We start from the raw sequence: 15580 nt of genomic DNA, 5'->3' as shown, positions 1-15580 counted from the left end.
ATGGAGTGTTTGAAAAAGGCCCTTCATATGTACAGCCTCAGCCCCACAGATGTAGAACTCTCAACAGCTGGCCAGTATCAGGCTGATAGTTTAGGGTGCCATTCAAACTGGATTAAGACTGATCATTTGAGCTCTTAAAGAGCCGTAAAGGGACTTGGCAGTGCATTGTCTGGACATGTTTTCATATTCATAGGCCTGTCATGTTCCTATTACACACATTTGTTACATGGTGTAAACTCGTAAAAAGCAGTAGAGCCGCAGTTTGACACAGCTCAACATGGAGGAAATGTGACTAAGGTTTGTCAGTCAGTATGTTCCTTAAGGGAGGCTTGTAAAAGAGAGCACAAACCTGATTTAGAGCAAACACATTCATAAACACATCAAAGGTGTGTTTAAGAATTAAAATGGATGTGTTTTGATATTAAGAACAAACACCTGCTCTTTCCATGACAGACTGACCAGGTGAAAGCTATGATCCCTTATTGATGTAATTTGTTAAATCCACTTCAAATCAGTGTATATGTAGGGGAGGAGACCGGTTAAATGATATTTAAGCCTTGAGAGAATTGAGACATGGATTGTGTATGTGTGTCATTCAGAGGGTAAATGGGCAAGACAAAATATTTAAGTGCCTTTGAACAGGGTATGGTAGTAGGTGACAGGTGCACCAGTTTGTGTCTAGAACACTGATGGGTTTTTCAAAATCAACAGATTCCTATGTTTCCAGACAACTTATGACATGCTCCTGTGGGTGCGCATGCATACCTGATCTTGAGCTCAGAGCGTGTGGCCAGGTTAGTGGACAGCTGCTGTATTAGGGACAGCAGCACTGGCTGGATGAGGGGGCAGGGATGCTGGCCAAACACCTGCTGGGAGTCGATGGTCTCGCACACATACAGAACCAGGTTCAGGTCAGAGGCTGACAGGGCCTATAGAGGGGGGTTGGAGGAGAAGAGACCAATCAGATGCCACAGGTATCTTTAAATGATGCCCTCTGACATCCACCACGCATTGACAGGAGACGCTGTGAGCCTGTGATGGGTGGAGGTGTATCAGGGAGGCAGAGGGGAGCAGGACTGTCACCTGTTGGAAGGCCTGGTTGAGCTGTCCCTGCTGCAGCAGCTGCAGGATGCTGGCTTGCTGGGCTTGGTAGTCCAGGTGTGCGGTGGGGACAGGCGTGCCTGCAGCAGAGCGCATGGCCTGCATGATGCTGGAGTTCACAGCTGCCTGCTGCTCCTTCATGGCCATACTCACCTCACCCTTCACAATGCGCTGCACCTGGGTCAGGATTGAGTCCTGCAAACTGGACACAGGACCGAACCGGCACCGTTATATACACACGGTACACTATCAAAACATTGAAATAGTAAAAAATGTGTAAATTCCTACAGACATTTTAGAAACACTTAAAAAAAAGATATTCAGTCCAACCTAAAAATCTATAAACTCAAGTGCCATGAAATTAATTGCATCGCAAACTGTGGTTCAATCGAATTTATGTACTGAAATTAAGCCAGGATTAAGGTGTTTGTTTCTGCTCAACCAATCCATTACACAGCCACTCAATATGGCAACCCAAACTGCTTGCTAAGGCATCTGTTTGTGATGCCTGATCAATCTCTAGTTGCTTTACCAATCACTAATACAAAAAAAGAAAAAGAAATTGAGCTTTCTGTTGGGCGTTGGTTGGACTTACTTTCCCACCGTCATGTGGAGCTGATGCTGGACCTCAGAGCGGACACTTGCTGTGATGGTGGTGGCCAGCTGATCCGTTGAGTTCTGGAACGTGTCAATCATCTGTTGCAGCTGGCCAATCATAGGATCCCGTGCTTCCTGCTCATGCTGCTTCTTGTTCTTCACATGGGTCTCCAGTTGCTGGATATCTACAGAGGAAAACAAACATCCTCAGTACGACACAAAGATCTGTCAGGCATATTCAGATGTGCTGTTAGCATAATACAAAATCAGCTGAATAAACAAATATAGCAAATATTTACAATGCATACAAAGCCCACTGCTCTTCTTGAATTAAACATATGATAAATGAGAAAAGCTAAAAATGAGGCTAAGTTCTTGACCTTGCTCTCGTGGTACTGCATAAAGCTAAGAAACAGCCTGGAGTAGAAATTCTGAGGGTTAACAGTTGGTAATAGGATTGTCTTACACTCATGGGTGCCCTGCTTGAAGCTCTCATTGATCTGCTGGAACATAGACTGGCAGCCTCTCTCAAACACAGGCAGCACAATGCCCTGGAAAGCATCCTTGTAGGCAGCCTGGATAGGCCCCTGCATTGCCTCCGCAGCTGCCCGGCCAATAGCATCTGTGGTGTTCTGCACAGGAAGGGATAGAGAGATAAAGATGAATGCTTCAGGTCATTTTTATGTGTGCATTTTGACTGAAGACTGAATAAGAGAGTACTGAATAAGTGAGCTATGACAATTTTACATTCCTTGATCCAATGACCAACCTAGGATTTAGAGCAGAGGTGACCAAACTTTTTTGTCCCACGACCTTATTTTAATATGCGAGAGCAGTGGAAGGAAAGACATGGGTTCCCGAGAGCCGTAGCTTTCAGAAAATTGGGTCATTACAGCTTATAGCCTCAACCATTCAAAAGTTAACCAAATTGATAGGGAAAAAAACAGAACCCCTAATAGCAGATATGGAAGGTTACTCAATGAACTAAGCGGCGTATTATACTTTATTTTCAACCCCAAGCTTGGGAAATGCTGCTCTAGAAACCATGATGATCTGAAGGTTGCCACTAACCTTTGACTTCACGACTTTGCTAATGTTCTCCTTCAGTGCTGCCTCCACAGCCGTCAGCTTAGCAGCAATGGTGTTACTCATTTGGGCAGTGACAGGCTCCAGGCTCTTGGTGATAGCTGTGAAGTAAGCTCAAACAGTTACCTCAGAGATTTTACACAGTGAAACACTTATTTGATAAAAAAACAGAATATGTTATTGGAAAAATTAAGGAAGTGTACTAACTGGGAGGAACAGTCTTCTTCATCTCCTCTCGGAGAGTCTTGTCCAGCCGATTACAAAGGGTGTTACTGAGAGTTTGACCCAGCTGCTGCGAGAGATGCTCCTGGAGCTGCTGGTTACGGGTGTGTCCCTCTGCTAGGATTCTCTCCATTCTCCTCTCTGAGAATCAATGCCGGGTCAAGGATCAGACACAGAGGAACTTGTGTGGTGGGTTGATGCAACAAAATAATGGTCTTAATTAAGCACCTTTCTAGAAGACAAAAGGTTCTTGGTTCATTTGAATTTAAATCCATTTAAACTACAATATTTGCATTCATAACACTGCCCTATATATTGCAGTGATCATGGTTGGATGGTGTCCCAATTTTAATACCTTCCTACCGTTCCTGTACCATACCGGGGTGGGTATATGGTATTTCCGGCAATTTTATTTATATAGTGATCACAAATAAAACCGATTGCAAGAACAGACCCTCCAGCTCAAAGTCGCACAACTATCTCAAAAGGTTTGCTGCAAAGCAAAAAACAAATATTAGACAGCAAGGATCTTGCTCCAGGAGGGGATTGAGTGTCTCTGCTGTAAGCAAGAAGCTTGACCTTACAAGCTAGCAAGTTAGCCAACCAAATGCATAGCTGGAGCCTTGAGCTGGAAAGAATGTATTAGATAGTTACACTTAGTTATAAAATATTTAGCTGGCAGTAATGAATTTCAAGTGTGACTTGATCACCCCTCTTGAGCTGCACAACAGTAAATCGTCACGAAAGCTTCCGTTTGCTCCTTGTCGTGTGCTCTTCGTAAACAAAGCAGCTGCTTTGGGGAACGGCTTATCTCATTTATAATTCTCTATGGTACCAGAAAAAAGGGAGATCTAGGAGTTGTAATTTGTAACATATCCCAGTTGTAAGGATACGTTCGTGCTCCTGCTGGCTGACCATGACGTGCTCTACGTGGGCTATGACAGAGCTCTGCACGGCGTCCATGTGGCCCGTCACTCTCTGAAGCAGCTCCAGCTGACTCTGATGGAGCTCCGCTATCTCCCTCTGCTGGTTACGGAGCAAAATCAGGAGTTCTTCCAGCACCTCTGGGTTCATCTGCTACAGGTCACATCAGATGACAGAGAGGAAAGTTGATTTATTTCACCTTTATTTAACCAGGTGGGCCAGTTGAGAACAAGTTCTCATTTACAACTGGCCAAGATAAAGCAAAGCAGTGCGACACAAACACAGAGTTACACATGGGATAAACAAACGTACAGTCAATAACACAATAGAAAAGTCTATATACAGCGTGTGCAAATGAGGTAAGATTAAGGAGGTAAGGCAATAAATAGGCAAACCAGGTATACTGAATAATCTACTTATCCCATGTGGATCAGTTGGTAGAGCATAGCGCTTGCAATGCCAGAGTTATGGGTTCGATTCCCACGGGGGAACAGTGTGATTTAAAATAATTTAAAAAATGTATGTATGTAAGTCGCTCTGGATAAGCGAGTCTGCTAAATGACAAATGTAAACAAATGGTATTGCTGAAAATACACATAATGGGTGTACATCCTGGTGCCAGCGTCATAATCACAACAAACCACCATGATCACTTACCTGATGATGCTGCTCAGGCTGCCTGGACTGAGAAGCATGAGATGCATCCCTGAAAAGAGAAGGCAGAGAGGCCATTAGACATTGAAGTAAAATAACAGAAAAGGTTTACCATGACTGCTATCACCCACCCGTCATCTTTTTTACTCTTCCTCTTAAGTTTAGGGGAGCCTCTGGGAGAGCTCTTCCACTCCTTCACTGGCAGTCTTTGAGACGACCTGGCTCCACAGTTCCCTGAAGACGACTCTAGACTGGCCACCTCATCGTCATGGTCACTGTTACAGGAAAGCAAAACAAGAGGTACAGGATAAGTACTCACAGTTGGTGATAAGCAAGACTAAGGCATGGGTACAAAAAACCCTACAGGTTTAGGATGAACATTGAAGGTGCTACACATAGGATTTTTTTGTTGTAGAAATTTTGCATTGTAATTGCATTCAAAAACCATAATATATCTGGCACTAATAGTGGAATGATTGTGCTTCACAGTATTACTTACTCGCCAGTGTTGTGATTAGATGTGATATTCGCCTATTGATTTCTCCTGCCGGAGTGGCATCTGTTGTCAAACTGGGAAAGCTGTTCTGACTTTGTGGCTGTGTTATCTAGTGGGAATGGCTAATTTCCTGGTTGCAAAAATTCTACACTATTCGCTCAATTTCAGTTTGTGAGAAAACAAGCAGTTTAGTCAATCATTGTACCAACTAAATCACTGTGAAATATAGTTTCAATAAGAAAAAATATTGTTTTTACAACTTCTTGAAGCTGATTAAAACTTCAAACAGTGGTTTTGGTCCACCAGCTTCAAATTAGGGCTGACCCCATTTAGTCGACTGGTCGATTGTTTGGTCGAAAGGCTGTTGGTCGATCGAGATTTAGTTGAGCAGTAGCAAATAAAAAAATAATGGTGTACAAGACACCTGTCTGACTCGTGCATATCTGAGTGGAATGATCCATTGTCGAGGCCATGGGCCTGGCACAGACTGATGGACTAAGACATTTGCTACAGAAATTGTATATAGTTATATTATGTAAGAACAATGGTGCAGAACAAAAATAATATTATTTTATAACAAATGTGCTTTCTCCCACATTGGATAGTGCTCGTTGTCCACGGTTTTGAAACTTATCAGTGCGCTGTTGAATGGGCACCTTTTCCAAGACCATGTTGCTATGGGCATAATAGCAACGTTGACCAGCATATTGGTGTTGAGGACAATTCGGCGGAATTAGGAGATGAGAAAGCAACACTTACAATAATTGTCTAAGAAAAGTGAGGGGGGAGGAAACCCAACTTAATTAGGTCTATAATCAATAGCCTATTAAACATGCCTGGCTATATAAATCATCCATATAGATAGATATATCTATGTGTTCTCATTATTTGTTATTTATTTCTTATTTTTTATTTATATATTTATATATATATATATATATATATTTTTTTTTTTAGGTATTTACATTTTTTTAACTGCATTGTTGGTTAGGGCTTGCAAAGAAACATTTCATTGTAAAGTCTACACCTGTTGTATTCGGCACATGTGACAAATACAATTTGATATCTACAGAAATAAGACAGATCCTGCTTCTGTTGAATGTTTTGAGTGTTTGTTTAGTAGCCTATTGATTCCGTGAGCACCAAGCCTCAGGCAACCACAACATGTCGGACAAACAATTACACACATTCATCTGTTTTTAATCTTCGCTATGCTGTAATACAGGCTTTATACCTAAATTGTCCGAAATATTTTATTTATAATAAGAGCAACCCTCCTTTTATTTAAAAGGATATTATTAAAATAATATTACTATTATGATGATCATCATAATAATAACAACAAGTAATGTCATTATCATTAGCAGGCTTAGTATAGCCACCATTGAGCTGTAGGCTTAAGAACGCATCCTGTAACAGGATTTCGGTAACATAACTTTTCAGTCAGAAATGGCTGCCATTATGTTGCAGTTTCAGCAACACAGACAGCGCAATACACACTGTTGATGTTCTATGGTGGTCATTGCAGCTGGGAGAAGAGAGACAACGGGTGCTAGTCACAAAGTCACTTGCTGTTTTTTTTTTAATACAGCAAGTCTGAGTCAGGCCCAGCACATTCAAATGAATTACAGTCGGACTCCCTCCAGTCAATTGTGTGTCTTAATTATTTCCTCAAACAGTTCACTTAAAGCATCAAACAAGTTCAGCATATAGTGGATTTGATTAAAACACTTACAGTGCAGTCATAAAGTATTCGGACCCCTTCCTCTATCGCACATTTTGTGAATTAAATAAAATGTTCCTCAATCAATCTACATACAACACCCCATAATGACAAAGTGAAAACATGCATATATATATATTTAAAAGAATATATTTGCACATGTATTAATGAGGGAAATAAGTATTTCACCCCCTCTCAATCAGAAAGATTTCTGGCTCCCAGGTGTCTTTCATACAGGTAACGAGCTGAGATTAGGAGCACACTCTTAAAGGGAGTGCTCCTGATCTCAGCTTGTTATCTGAATAAAAGACACCTGTCCACAGAAGCAATCAATCAAATCATATTCCAGACTCTCCACCATGGCCAAGACCAAAGAGCTCTCCAAGGATGCCAGGGACAAGATTGTAGACCTACACAAGGCTGGAATGGGCTACAAGACCATCGCCAAGCAGCTTGGTGAGAAGGTGACAACAGTTGGTGTGATTATTCTCAAATAGAAGAAACACAAAAGAACTGTCAATCTCCCTCGGGCTGTGGCTCCATGCAAGATCTCACTTAGTGGAGTTGCAATGATCATGAGAACGGTGAGGAATCAGCCCAGAACTACACGGGAGGATTTTGTCAATGATCTCAAGGCAGCTGGGACCATAGTCACCAAGAAAACAATTGGTAACACACTACGCCGTGAAGGACTGAAATCCTGCAGCGCCCGCAAGGTCCCCCTGCTCAAGAAAGCACATATACATGCCCGTCTGAAGTTTGCCAAAGATCATCTGAATGATTCAGAGGACAACTGGGTGAAAGTGTTGTGGTCAGATGAGACCAAAATGGAGCTCTTTGGCATCAACTCGCCGTGTTTGGAGGAGGAGGAATGCTGCCTATGCCCAAGACACCATCCCCACCGTCAAACATGGAGGTGGAAACATTATGCTTTGGGTGTTTTTCTGCTAAGAGGACAGGACAACTTCACCGCATCAAAGGGATGATGGACAGGGCTATGTACCGTCAAATCTTGGGTGAGAACCTCCTTCCCTCAGCCAGGACATTGAAAATTGGTATTTTTTGGGGCTGGAATAGCTACTGTAAATTGGATACTGCAGTTAGATTAACAATCATTTAAGCTTTCTGACGATGTAAGACATTTCTATGTCCCAGAAGGTTGGCTGTTTACACCGCATTCTCTTCACATATCATATTGAGCAGCAACTGTCCCGATTTTGGGACACTGATCATGTAAAGCTTAATTAAAATGCAAATCAATTTATAACATTTTTGACATGCGTATTTCTGGATTTTTGTTGTTGTTATTCTGTCTCTCACGGTTCAAATAAACCTACCATTAAAATTATAGAGTGATCATTTCTTTGTCAGTGGGCAAACGTACAAAATCAGCAGGGGATCAAATACTTTTTCCCCTCACTGTACATACAAGGATTCCTAAATCATTGCTATGAATAGTAAAAATGACTGCAGTTTCTACTGGTCATTGTTATCAGGCTGGTTGTATTGGTGTCATCTAGGTACCAATACAGCTAGATAGCTACCCCAGAAGTTGCGGTCAAACAAATCATGCTTTATTACCAACGCGGTATAGTAAACACATCATTCGTGGCCAGTGTTTGCAGACTTTTTTGAACAGCTTTGACAGTGATACTGATAGTAGTAGTGGCGCTTGGCTTGCAGCGACGGTGGGTTTGTGCCCTTTGGCGACATTGTTGCCGGTGATTTCTGGTGAGGACCTGCCTTACAACAGGCCTACAAGCCCTCATTCCAGCCTCTCTCAGCCTATTGCGAACAGTCTGAGCACTGATGGAAGGATTGTGCCTTCCTGGTGTAACTGGCAGTTGTTGCTATCGTGTACCTGTCCTGCAGGTGTGATATTCGGATGTACCGATCCTGTGCAGGGGTTATGTAACAGTATAACTTTGGTCCGTCCCCCCGCCCCTACCCGGGCTCGAACCAGGGACCATCTGCACACATCAACAACTGACACCCACGAAGCATCGTTACCCATCGCTCCACAAAAGCCGCGGCCCTTGCAGAGCAAGGGGAAACACTACTTCAAGGACTCAGAGCGAGTGAGGTCACCGATTGAAACACTATTAGCGTTCACCACTGCTAACTAGCTAGCCATTTCACATCGGTTACATTACACGTGGTCTGCAACTGCGAGGACGATGAGCTGTCCATCCTGTCTCCCTGTAGCGCTGTCTCAGGCGTCTCACAGTACGGACATTGCAATTTATTGCCCTCGCCACATCTGCAGTCCTCATGCCTCCTTGCAGTATGCCTAATGCACGTTCACGCAGATGAGCAGGGACCCTGGGCATCTTCCGTTTGGTGTTTTTCAGAGTCAGTAGTATGGCCTCTTTAGTGTTCTAAGTTCTTATAACTGTGACCTTAATTGTCTGTCTGTAAGCTGTTAGAGTCTTAACGACCGTTCCACAGGTGCATGTTCATTAATTGTTTATGGTTCATTGAACAAACATGGGAAACGGTGTTTAAACCCTTTACAATGTGAAGTTCTTTGGATTTTTAGAAATTATCATTGAAAGACAGGGTCCTGAAAATGGGATGTTCCTTTTTTTGCTGAGTTTATTTCATTTTAAAGATTGGTGTTCTATACACGTGCTGTGTATTTGATGAAGGGCTCATCTGTAAAAGTATTGATGCAGGGTTCACCTCCTGCTAAAATTTAGGTTAAATAAAATATGTAAACCTGAGTTCCAACTGTATCCTCAATAGAGGTTGAGCTGATCTCTGGGAGCCAACTCCAAAGAGACCACATTCAAGTCCTCCACTCATTCAAATGTAGGAAATGGTTACTCCAGTCTGACCAGATTTGGGTATGTCATTTTAGGCAGAAATTGAGACGAAGGGTCTTATCCAGAAGAGGTTTTAACCCTAAAAACAATAGAAATACCTTAATTACATAAGTATTCAGACCATTTGCTCTGAAAATCAAATAAAAATGTATTGGTCACATACACATGGTTAGCAGATGTTAATGCGAGTGTAGCGAAATGCTTGTGCTTCTAGTTCCGACCGTGCAGTAATAGCTAACAATTTAACAACTACCTTATAAACACAAGTGTAAAGGAATTAAAAAGAATATGTACATATAAATATAATGAGCGATGGCTGTGCGGCATAGGTAAGATGCAGTAGATGGTATAGAGTACAGTATATACATATGAGATGAGTAATGTAGGGTATGTAAACATTATAAAAAGGCATTGTTTAAAGTGATAAATTTATTACATCCAATTTTACATTGTCTCTCGGCCCCAGCTTTGATGCACCTGTACTGACCTCGCCTTCTGGATGATAGCGGGGTGAACAGGCAGTGGCTCGGGTGGTTGTTGTCCTTGATGATCTTTATGGCCTTCCTGTGTCATCGGGTGGTGTAGGTGTCCTGGAGGGCAGGTAGTTTGCCCCCGGTGATGCGTTGTGCAGACCTCACTACCCTTTGGAGAGCCTTACGGTTGTGGGCGGAGCAGTTGTCGTGCCAGGCGGTGACAGCCCGACAGGATGCTCTCGATTGTGCATCTGTAAAGGTTTGTGAGTGTTTTTGGTGACAAGGCAAATTTCTCCAGCCTCCTGAGGTTGAAGAGGCGCTGTTGCGCCTTCTTCGCCACACTGTCTGTGTGGGACGACCACTTCAGTATGTCCGTGATGTGTACGCCAAGGAACTTAAACTTTCCACCTTCACTACTGACCCGTCGATGTGGATAGGGGCGGTGCTCCCTCTGCTGTTTCCTGAAGTCCATCATCTCCTTTGTTTTGTTGATGTTGAGTGTGAGGTTATTTTCCAGTGTGGTTGCGTTGTCTGCAGACCTATTGGGCCGGTAAGCAAATTGAAGTGGGTCTAGGGTGTCGGTGATGTGATCCTTGACTAGTCTCTCAAAGCACTTCATGGTGACGGAAGTGAGTGCTACGGGACGATAGTAATTTAGCTCAGTTACCTTAGCTTTCTTGGGAACAGAAACAATGGTGGACATCTTGAAGCATGTGGGAACAGCAGACTGGGATAGGGATTGATTGAATATGTCCGTAAACACACCAGCCAGCTGGTCTGCGCATGCTCTGAGGACGTGGCTAGGGGTGCCGTCTGGGCAGGTAGCCTTGCGAGGGTTAACACGTTTAAATGTTTTACTTACGTTGGCTGCGGTGAAGGAAAGACGCAGGTTTTGGTAGCGGGCCGTGTCAGTGGCACTGTATTCTCCTCAAAGTGAGCAAAGAAATTGTTTAGTTTGACGGTGTCCGCGATTGACTGTAGACCCTTCCGCATTTGTCTCGTGTCTGAGCCGTGGAATTGGGACTTTACTTTCCAGTCTCCATACTGACGCTTAGCTTGTTTGTTTTCCTTGCGGATGGAATAGCTACACTGTTAGTATTCGGTCATGTTTCCGGTCACCTTGCCATGATTAATAGCAGTGGTTTGCGCTTTCAGTTTTGCGCGAACGCTGCCATCAATCCATGGTTTCTGGTTGGGGAAGGTTTTAATAGTCACAGTGGGTACAACATCACCGATGCACTTGCTAATAAACTCGCTCACAAAATCAGCATATACATCAATGTTGTTGTATAAAGCTATCCGGAACATATCCCAGTCCACGTGATAGAAGCAATCTTGAAGCGTGGGGTCAAATTGGTCGGACAAGCTTTCTGTTTCCTGTTTTCATTTCTGTCTATAGGATGGGAGCAATAAAATGGAGTCGGTCAGATTTGCAGAAAGGAGGGCGAGGGAGGGCTTTGTATGCGTTGCGGAAGTTAGAGTAGCAATGATCCATAATGCTGCCAGCCCGGGTCACGCATTCGATAAGCGGATACAATTTAGGGAGCTTTGTTTTCAGATTAGCTTTGTTAAAATTCTCAGCTAAAATAAATGCAGCCTCAGGATATGTGGTTTCCAGTATACATAGAGTCCAATGAAGTTCTTTCAGGACCGTCGAGGTGACTGCTGGTGGGGATATACATGGCTGTGATTATAATCGAAGAGAATTCTCTTGGTAGGTAATGCAGTTGGGCATTTGATTGTAAGGAATTCTAGGTCAGGTGAACAAAAGGACTAGAGTTCCTGTATGTTGTTATGATCACACCACGACCCGTAAATCATAAGGCATACACCCGCGCCCTTCTTCTTACCAGAGAGATGTTTGTTTGTCGGCGCGATGCGTGAAGAAACCGGGAGGCTGTACCGACTCTAACGTATCCCGAGTGAGCCATGTTTCTGTGAAACACCCAATCTACCTACCTCATCCCCATACTGTTTTTATTTTTATTTACTTTTCTGCTCTTTTGCACACCAGTATCTCTACTTGCACATCATCATCTGCTCATTTATCACTCCAGTGTTAATCTGCTAAATTGTAATTATTCGCTCCTATGGCCTATTTATTGCCTACCTCCTCATACCATTTGCACACACTGTATATATACTTTCTTTTTTCTACTGTGTCATCGACTTGTTTGTGTTATTGGCTTGTTTATTGTTTACTCCATGTGTAACTCTGTGTTGTTGTCTGTGTCACACTGCTTTGCTTTATCTTGGCCAGGTCGCAGTTGCAAATGAGAACTTGTTCTCAACTAGCCTACCTGGTTAAATAAAGGTTAAGTAAATAAAATAAAAAACAGAATGTTACAATCTCTGATGTCTCTCTGGAAGGCAACCCTTGCTCGAATTTCGTCTACCTTGTTGTCAAGAGACTGGACATTGGCGAGTAGTATACCTCGGGAGCAGTTTAGAGTGTTTTCTATCCAAATCTACCAATTATATGCATATCCTAGCTTCTAGGCCTGAGTAACAGGTAGTTTACTTTGGGCACACCTTTCACCTGGAGGTGAAAATACTGCCCCCTACCCAAGAGAGGTTAACCTTCTAACAGGACATTGACCTAAGCACACAGCCAAGACAATGCAGGAGTGGCTTCGGGAAAAGTCTCAATGTCCTTGAGTGGCCCAGCCAGAGCCCGGACTTGAACCTGATCAAACACGTCTGTAGAGACCTGAAAATAGCTGTGCACTCCCCATCCAACCTGACAACTTGAGGATCTGCAGAGAAGAATGGAAAAAAACGTTCCAAATACAGGTGTGCCAAGCTTGTAGCGTCATACCAAAGAGACTCAAGGTTTTAAATCGCTGCCAAACGTGCTTCAACAAAGTACTGAGTAAAGGTTCTGAGTACTTACATAACTGAAATATTACATTTATGTTTATACATTTGCTAAAATGTATAAAAACCTGTTTAGGCTTTGTCATGATGGGGTTTTGTGTGTAGATTGATGAGATTTTTAACAATAAAATACATTTTTGAATTAAGCTGTAACTGCACTGTTGGATGTGTCCATATGGGAAAAAAACGGTTGATCAAGATTTTGGTCAACCGGGGCCGGGGCCAGCCCTACTTCAAAACAGCAGTAAAAACAATATTTTGAAATTGAAAACATTTTTCACAGGGATTTAGATGGTAAAATGACTTCCTAAGCTATTCAGTGCTAGTTCTCTCACATAAACTGAAATTGAGCAAACGGTTTGAATTTTTGCAACCAAGAAAATTGCGATTTCCACTAGATAACACATCCACATTCAGAACAGCTTTCGCAGTTTGACAACAGATGCCGCTCCGGCAGGCAAAATCAATAGACGAATATCACAGCCAATCACAACACTGGTGGGTAAGTAATACTGTGAAACACCATCATTGCACTATTTTCGCCAGATATTATGGACATTTTCTGAAATTGCAATGCAAAAACATCCTATGTGTAGCAGCTTTAAATCAGAATCAAGTTTACCTTTACAAGAAAACTTCAAATCAAGCACTGACCTCCAAAAAACACAGCAAATACCACAGCCTTCCAGGGTAATTGAGAACTGAAGGGGAGTTCCAGAGATGTCTATCTTACCTCTGTTCTGCACTGGCGTCCTGACTGTCATTCTGGGTTAAGTGGTAGGTGCGTCTGTGGTATGGAGAGGACATGTGCCTGTCCTTAATTTCCTCCCTCGAGCTAAGAGAAACAAAGAGACCCGTGTATGCTCTGGGGTTTCTTGCATCAGTAAAGACATTGTGCTTATGTCAGTGTGTGAACTTACCAGTCTCCCAGGCCATTGTCTCGCAGGCTGTTGCGTGTTTCCCGTGTGATGTCAGGAGCTGCAGGCCACGGGTGGCTCACATTGTTGTCTGAGCAGGAGGCAGCGGCAGCAGCATTCTCCTTTGACAGGGCGTTCTCCAGTAGTGAGGGGGTGTTACTGAGCCTCTGTTCCGCCTCCACTGCTCCTACTACAGCACCCAGCTCCAGGGGCAGATGGCCATGGTCAGAGCTGTTCCGGTTTCGTGGAGAGAGGAGGTGAAGAGCTGAGGCTGCAGAAGCCATGCTGTCTGTGTGGAGGGCTGGGAGAGTTTCTCGAGATTCAGCGCCAGACACCCCCCCCAGGCCTCGCTGCAGCGTCTCAGAGGCGATCTCAGGTATGTCCTGAGACATGGCCGTGGAGGCAGACGAGATGACGTCCGGAGAGCGGGCCCGGGTAGGAGAGGCCTGCTGAATCAGCATAGGCTCAATGACCTGCGGGTCCAGCGAGAGGGGCGGGTTTGGAGAGGGAAGCCCCTGTAGAGGGCGGAGGGGGTAGGTGAGGGGGAACATGAGCGTATGAGGAGTGGTCTCTTGTGGAAGATGGTACATCTTTATGAGACAGCCGGGAAGACCAAAATGGAACAAGGAGTAAGGATAATGTCACATACGATGGAGAGGGACGAAAGGTCTTGTAAGTTGACATGAACACGTTACTTTAGCCCCTCAGATTATCCAATTGTGTGGCACACATCCTGCTTTCTAACTGTGTGTAATGACAGCATCATGCTGTAAGTGTGTATGTGTCTGCGGGTGCATGTATGGCCTACCGGCATGTTGTCCCCTAAGCCTGCGATGAGGATGGAGTTGCTCTCCACAGACATCTTAGGGCTCTGGGTCAGCTCCTCTCCTCCCCTGCAGACATTACCATCACTGGAGTCAGGGACGTCAAACCACAGATCGGTTTGCCTGCTCATTCTAGTCAATTATGAATTCCTCCCCTCTTATGCACTCTTCAAGTAGACCTACCTGGCGCCACTGTCAGAGTTGCTGCTCATGGCTGTCACTATGGTCAGGCTGCTGGCACTGCTGCCTGGGGAGGCTGGGACCTGGGGGAGAAAGGTAGAAACAAAATAAAAAGCAGGATCAAGATCCAGGAGTAATCTTCCATCCTTGGATATTCACTGTAATTTTGATAGAATAGAGAGCATTTGGAACAGGACATACCGAAGCACTGGGGGTCATGAAGGCGTCAGGGGTCATGAGCTTGGGCATAGCAGCAGTGCCGGAGGGGGACAGGAAGTCAGCAAGAGCAGGAATCTTGCAGAGATCATTTTCGGAGCCGCATCCAGACTCCTTATCAGAGCTCAAACCTTCCACACTCATGTCTGTCAAGTGATCTGAAAAACCTAGGAAAGTACAAATATGGATTTTTATCCATGAAAAATTGGGATAACATTTCTAAAATCTCACTTAAAACGCAGAAGAGGATAGTTTTGGTTTATGAAGACTAACAGTTTACCTAACTCACCAAAGCCATTATTTGAGTTTGAGTGAGGCAGGAACAAGGATGAGCCAGAACCAAGGTTTGGCTGGAACCAGATCTGCACATCTTGAAGGGACCTGTGGGCAGAAGAATACATCAACACCCATATGGGTGTATGAAATGGGATACTATATAATTTAAATGCAGACCTCTTAGTAAAT

The 15580-nt window shown here is 43.7% G+C and overlaps 1 protein-coding gene across 8 annotated transcripts in view; it reads right to left on the bottom strand.

Annotated features, from left to right (window-relative positions):
- The window catches only part of LOC139371439 (enhancer of mRNA-decapping protein 4-like), a 46180-nt gene that overhangs the window by 3879 nt on the left and 26721 nt on the right, over positions 1–15580 (bottom strand). For 2 of the 8 annotated variants that reach the window (XM_071111909.1, XM_071111917.1), the window contains exons 14-28: positions 15405–15496; positions 15101–15282; positions 14903–14982; positions 14704–14788; positions 13899–14410; positions 13712–13813; positions 4716–4859; positions 4588–4636; positions 3900–4083; positions 2992–3147; positions 2770–2885; positions 2165–2330; positions 1697–1883; positions 1084–1303; positions 766–929 (exon numbers count right to left, since the gene is read on the bottom strand). In XM_071111909.1, the coding sequence (XP_070968010.1) occupies positions 766–929; positions 1084–1303; positions 1697–1883; positions 2165–2330; positions 2770–2885; positions 2992–3147; positions 3900–4083; positions 4588–4636; positions 4716–4859; positions 13712–13813; positions 13899–14410; positions 14704–14788; positions 14903–14982; positions 15101–15282; positions 15405–15496 (2439 nt within the window). Of the gene's footprint in view, positions 1–765; positions 930–1083; positions 1304–1696; positions 1884–2164; positions 2331–2769; positions 2886–2991; positions 3148–3899; positions 4084–4587; positions 4637–4715; positions 4860–13711; positions 13814–13898; positions 14486–14703; positions 14807–14902; positions 14983–15100; positions 15283–15404; positions 15497–15580 lie in introns of all 8 variants that reach the window. The other 6 variants (XM_071111874.1, XM_071111891.1, XM_071111858.1 and 3 more) reach the window with 4 other exon arrangements.

This window comes from Oncorhynchus clarkii, chromosome 2 (assembly GCF_045791955.1).
Source record: "Oncorhynchus clarkii lewisi isolate Uvic-CL-2024 chromosome 2, UVic_Ocla_1.0, whole genome shotgun sequence".
NCBI classification, from domain to species: domain Eukaryota; kingdom Metazoa; phylum Chordata; class Actinopteri; order Salmoniformes; family Salmonidae; genus Oncorhynchus; species Oncorhynchus clarkii.
Note: the sequence above shows the minus strand (reverse complement) of the source record. Positions and strands in the feature narration are given on the sequence as shown.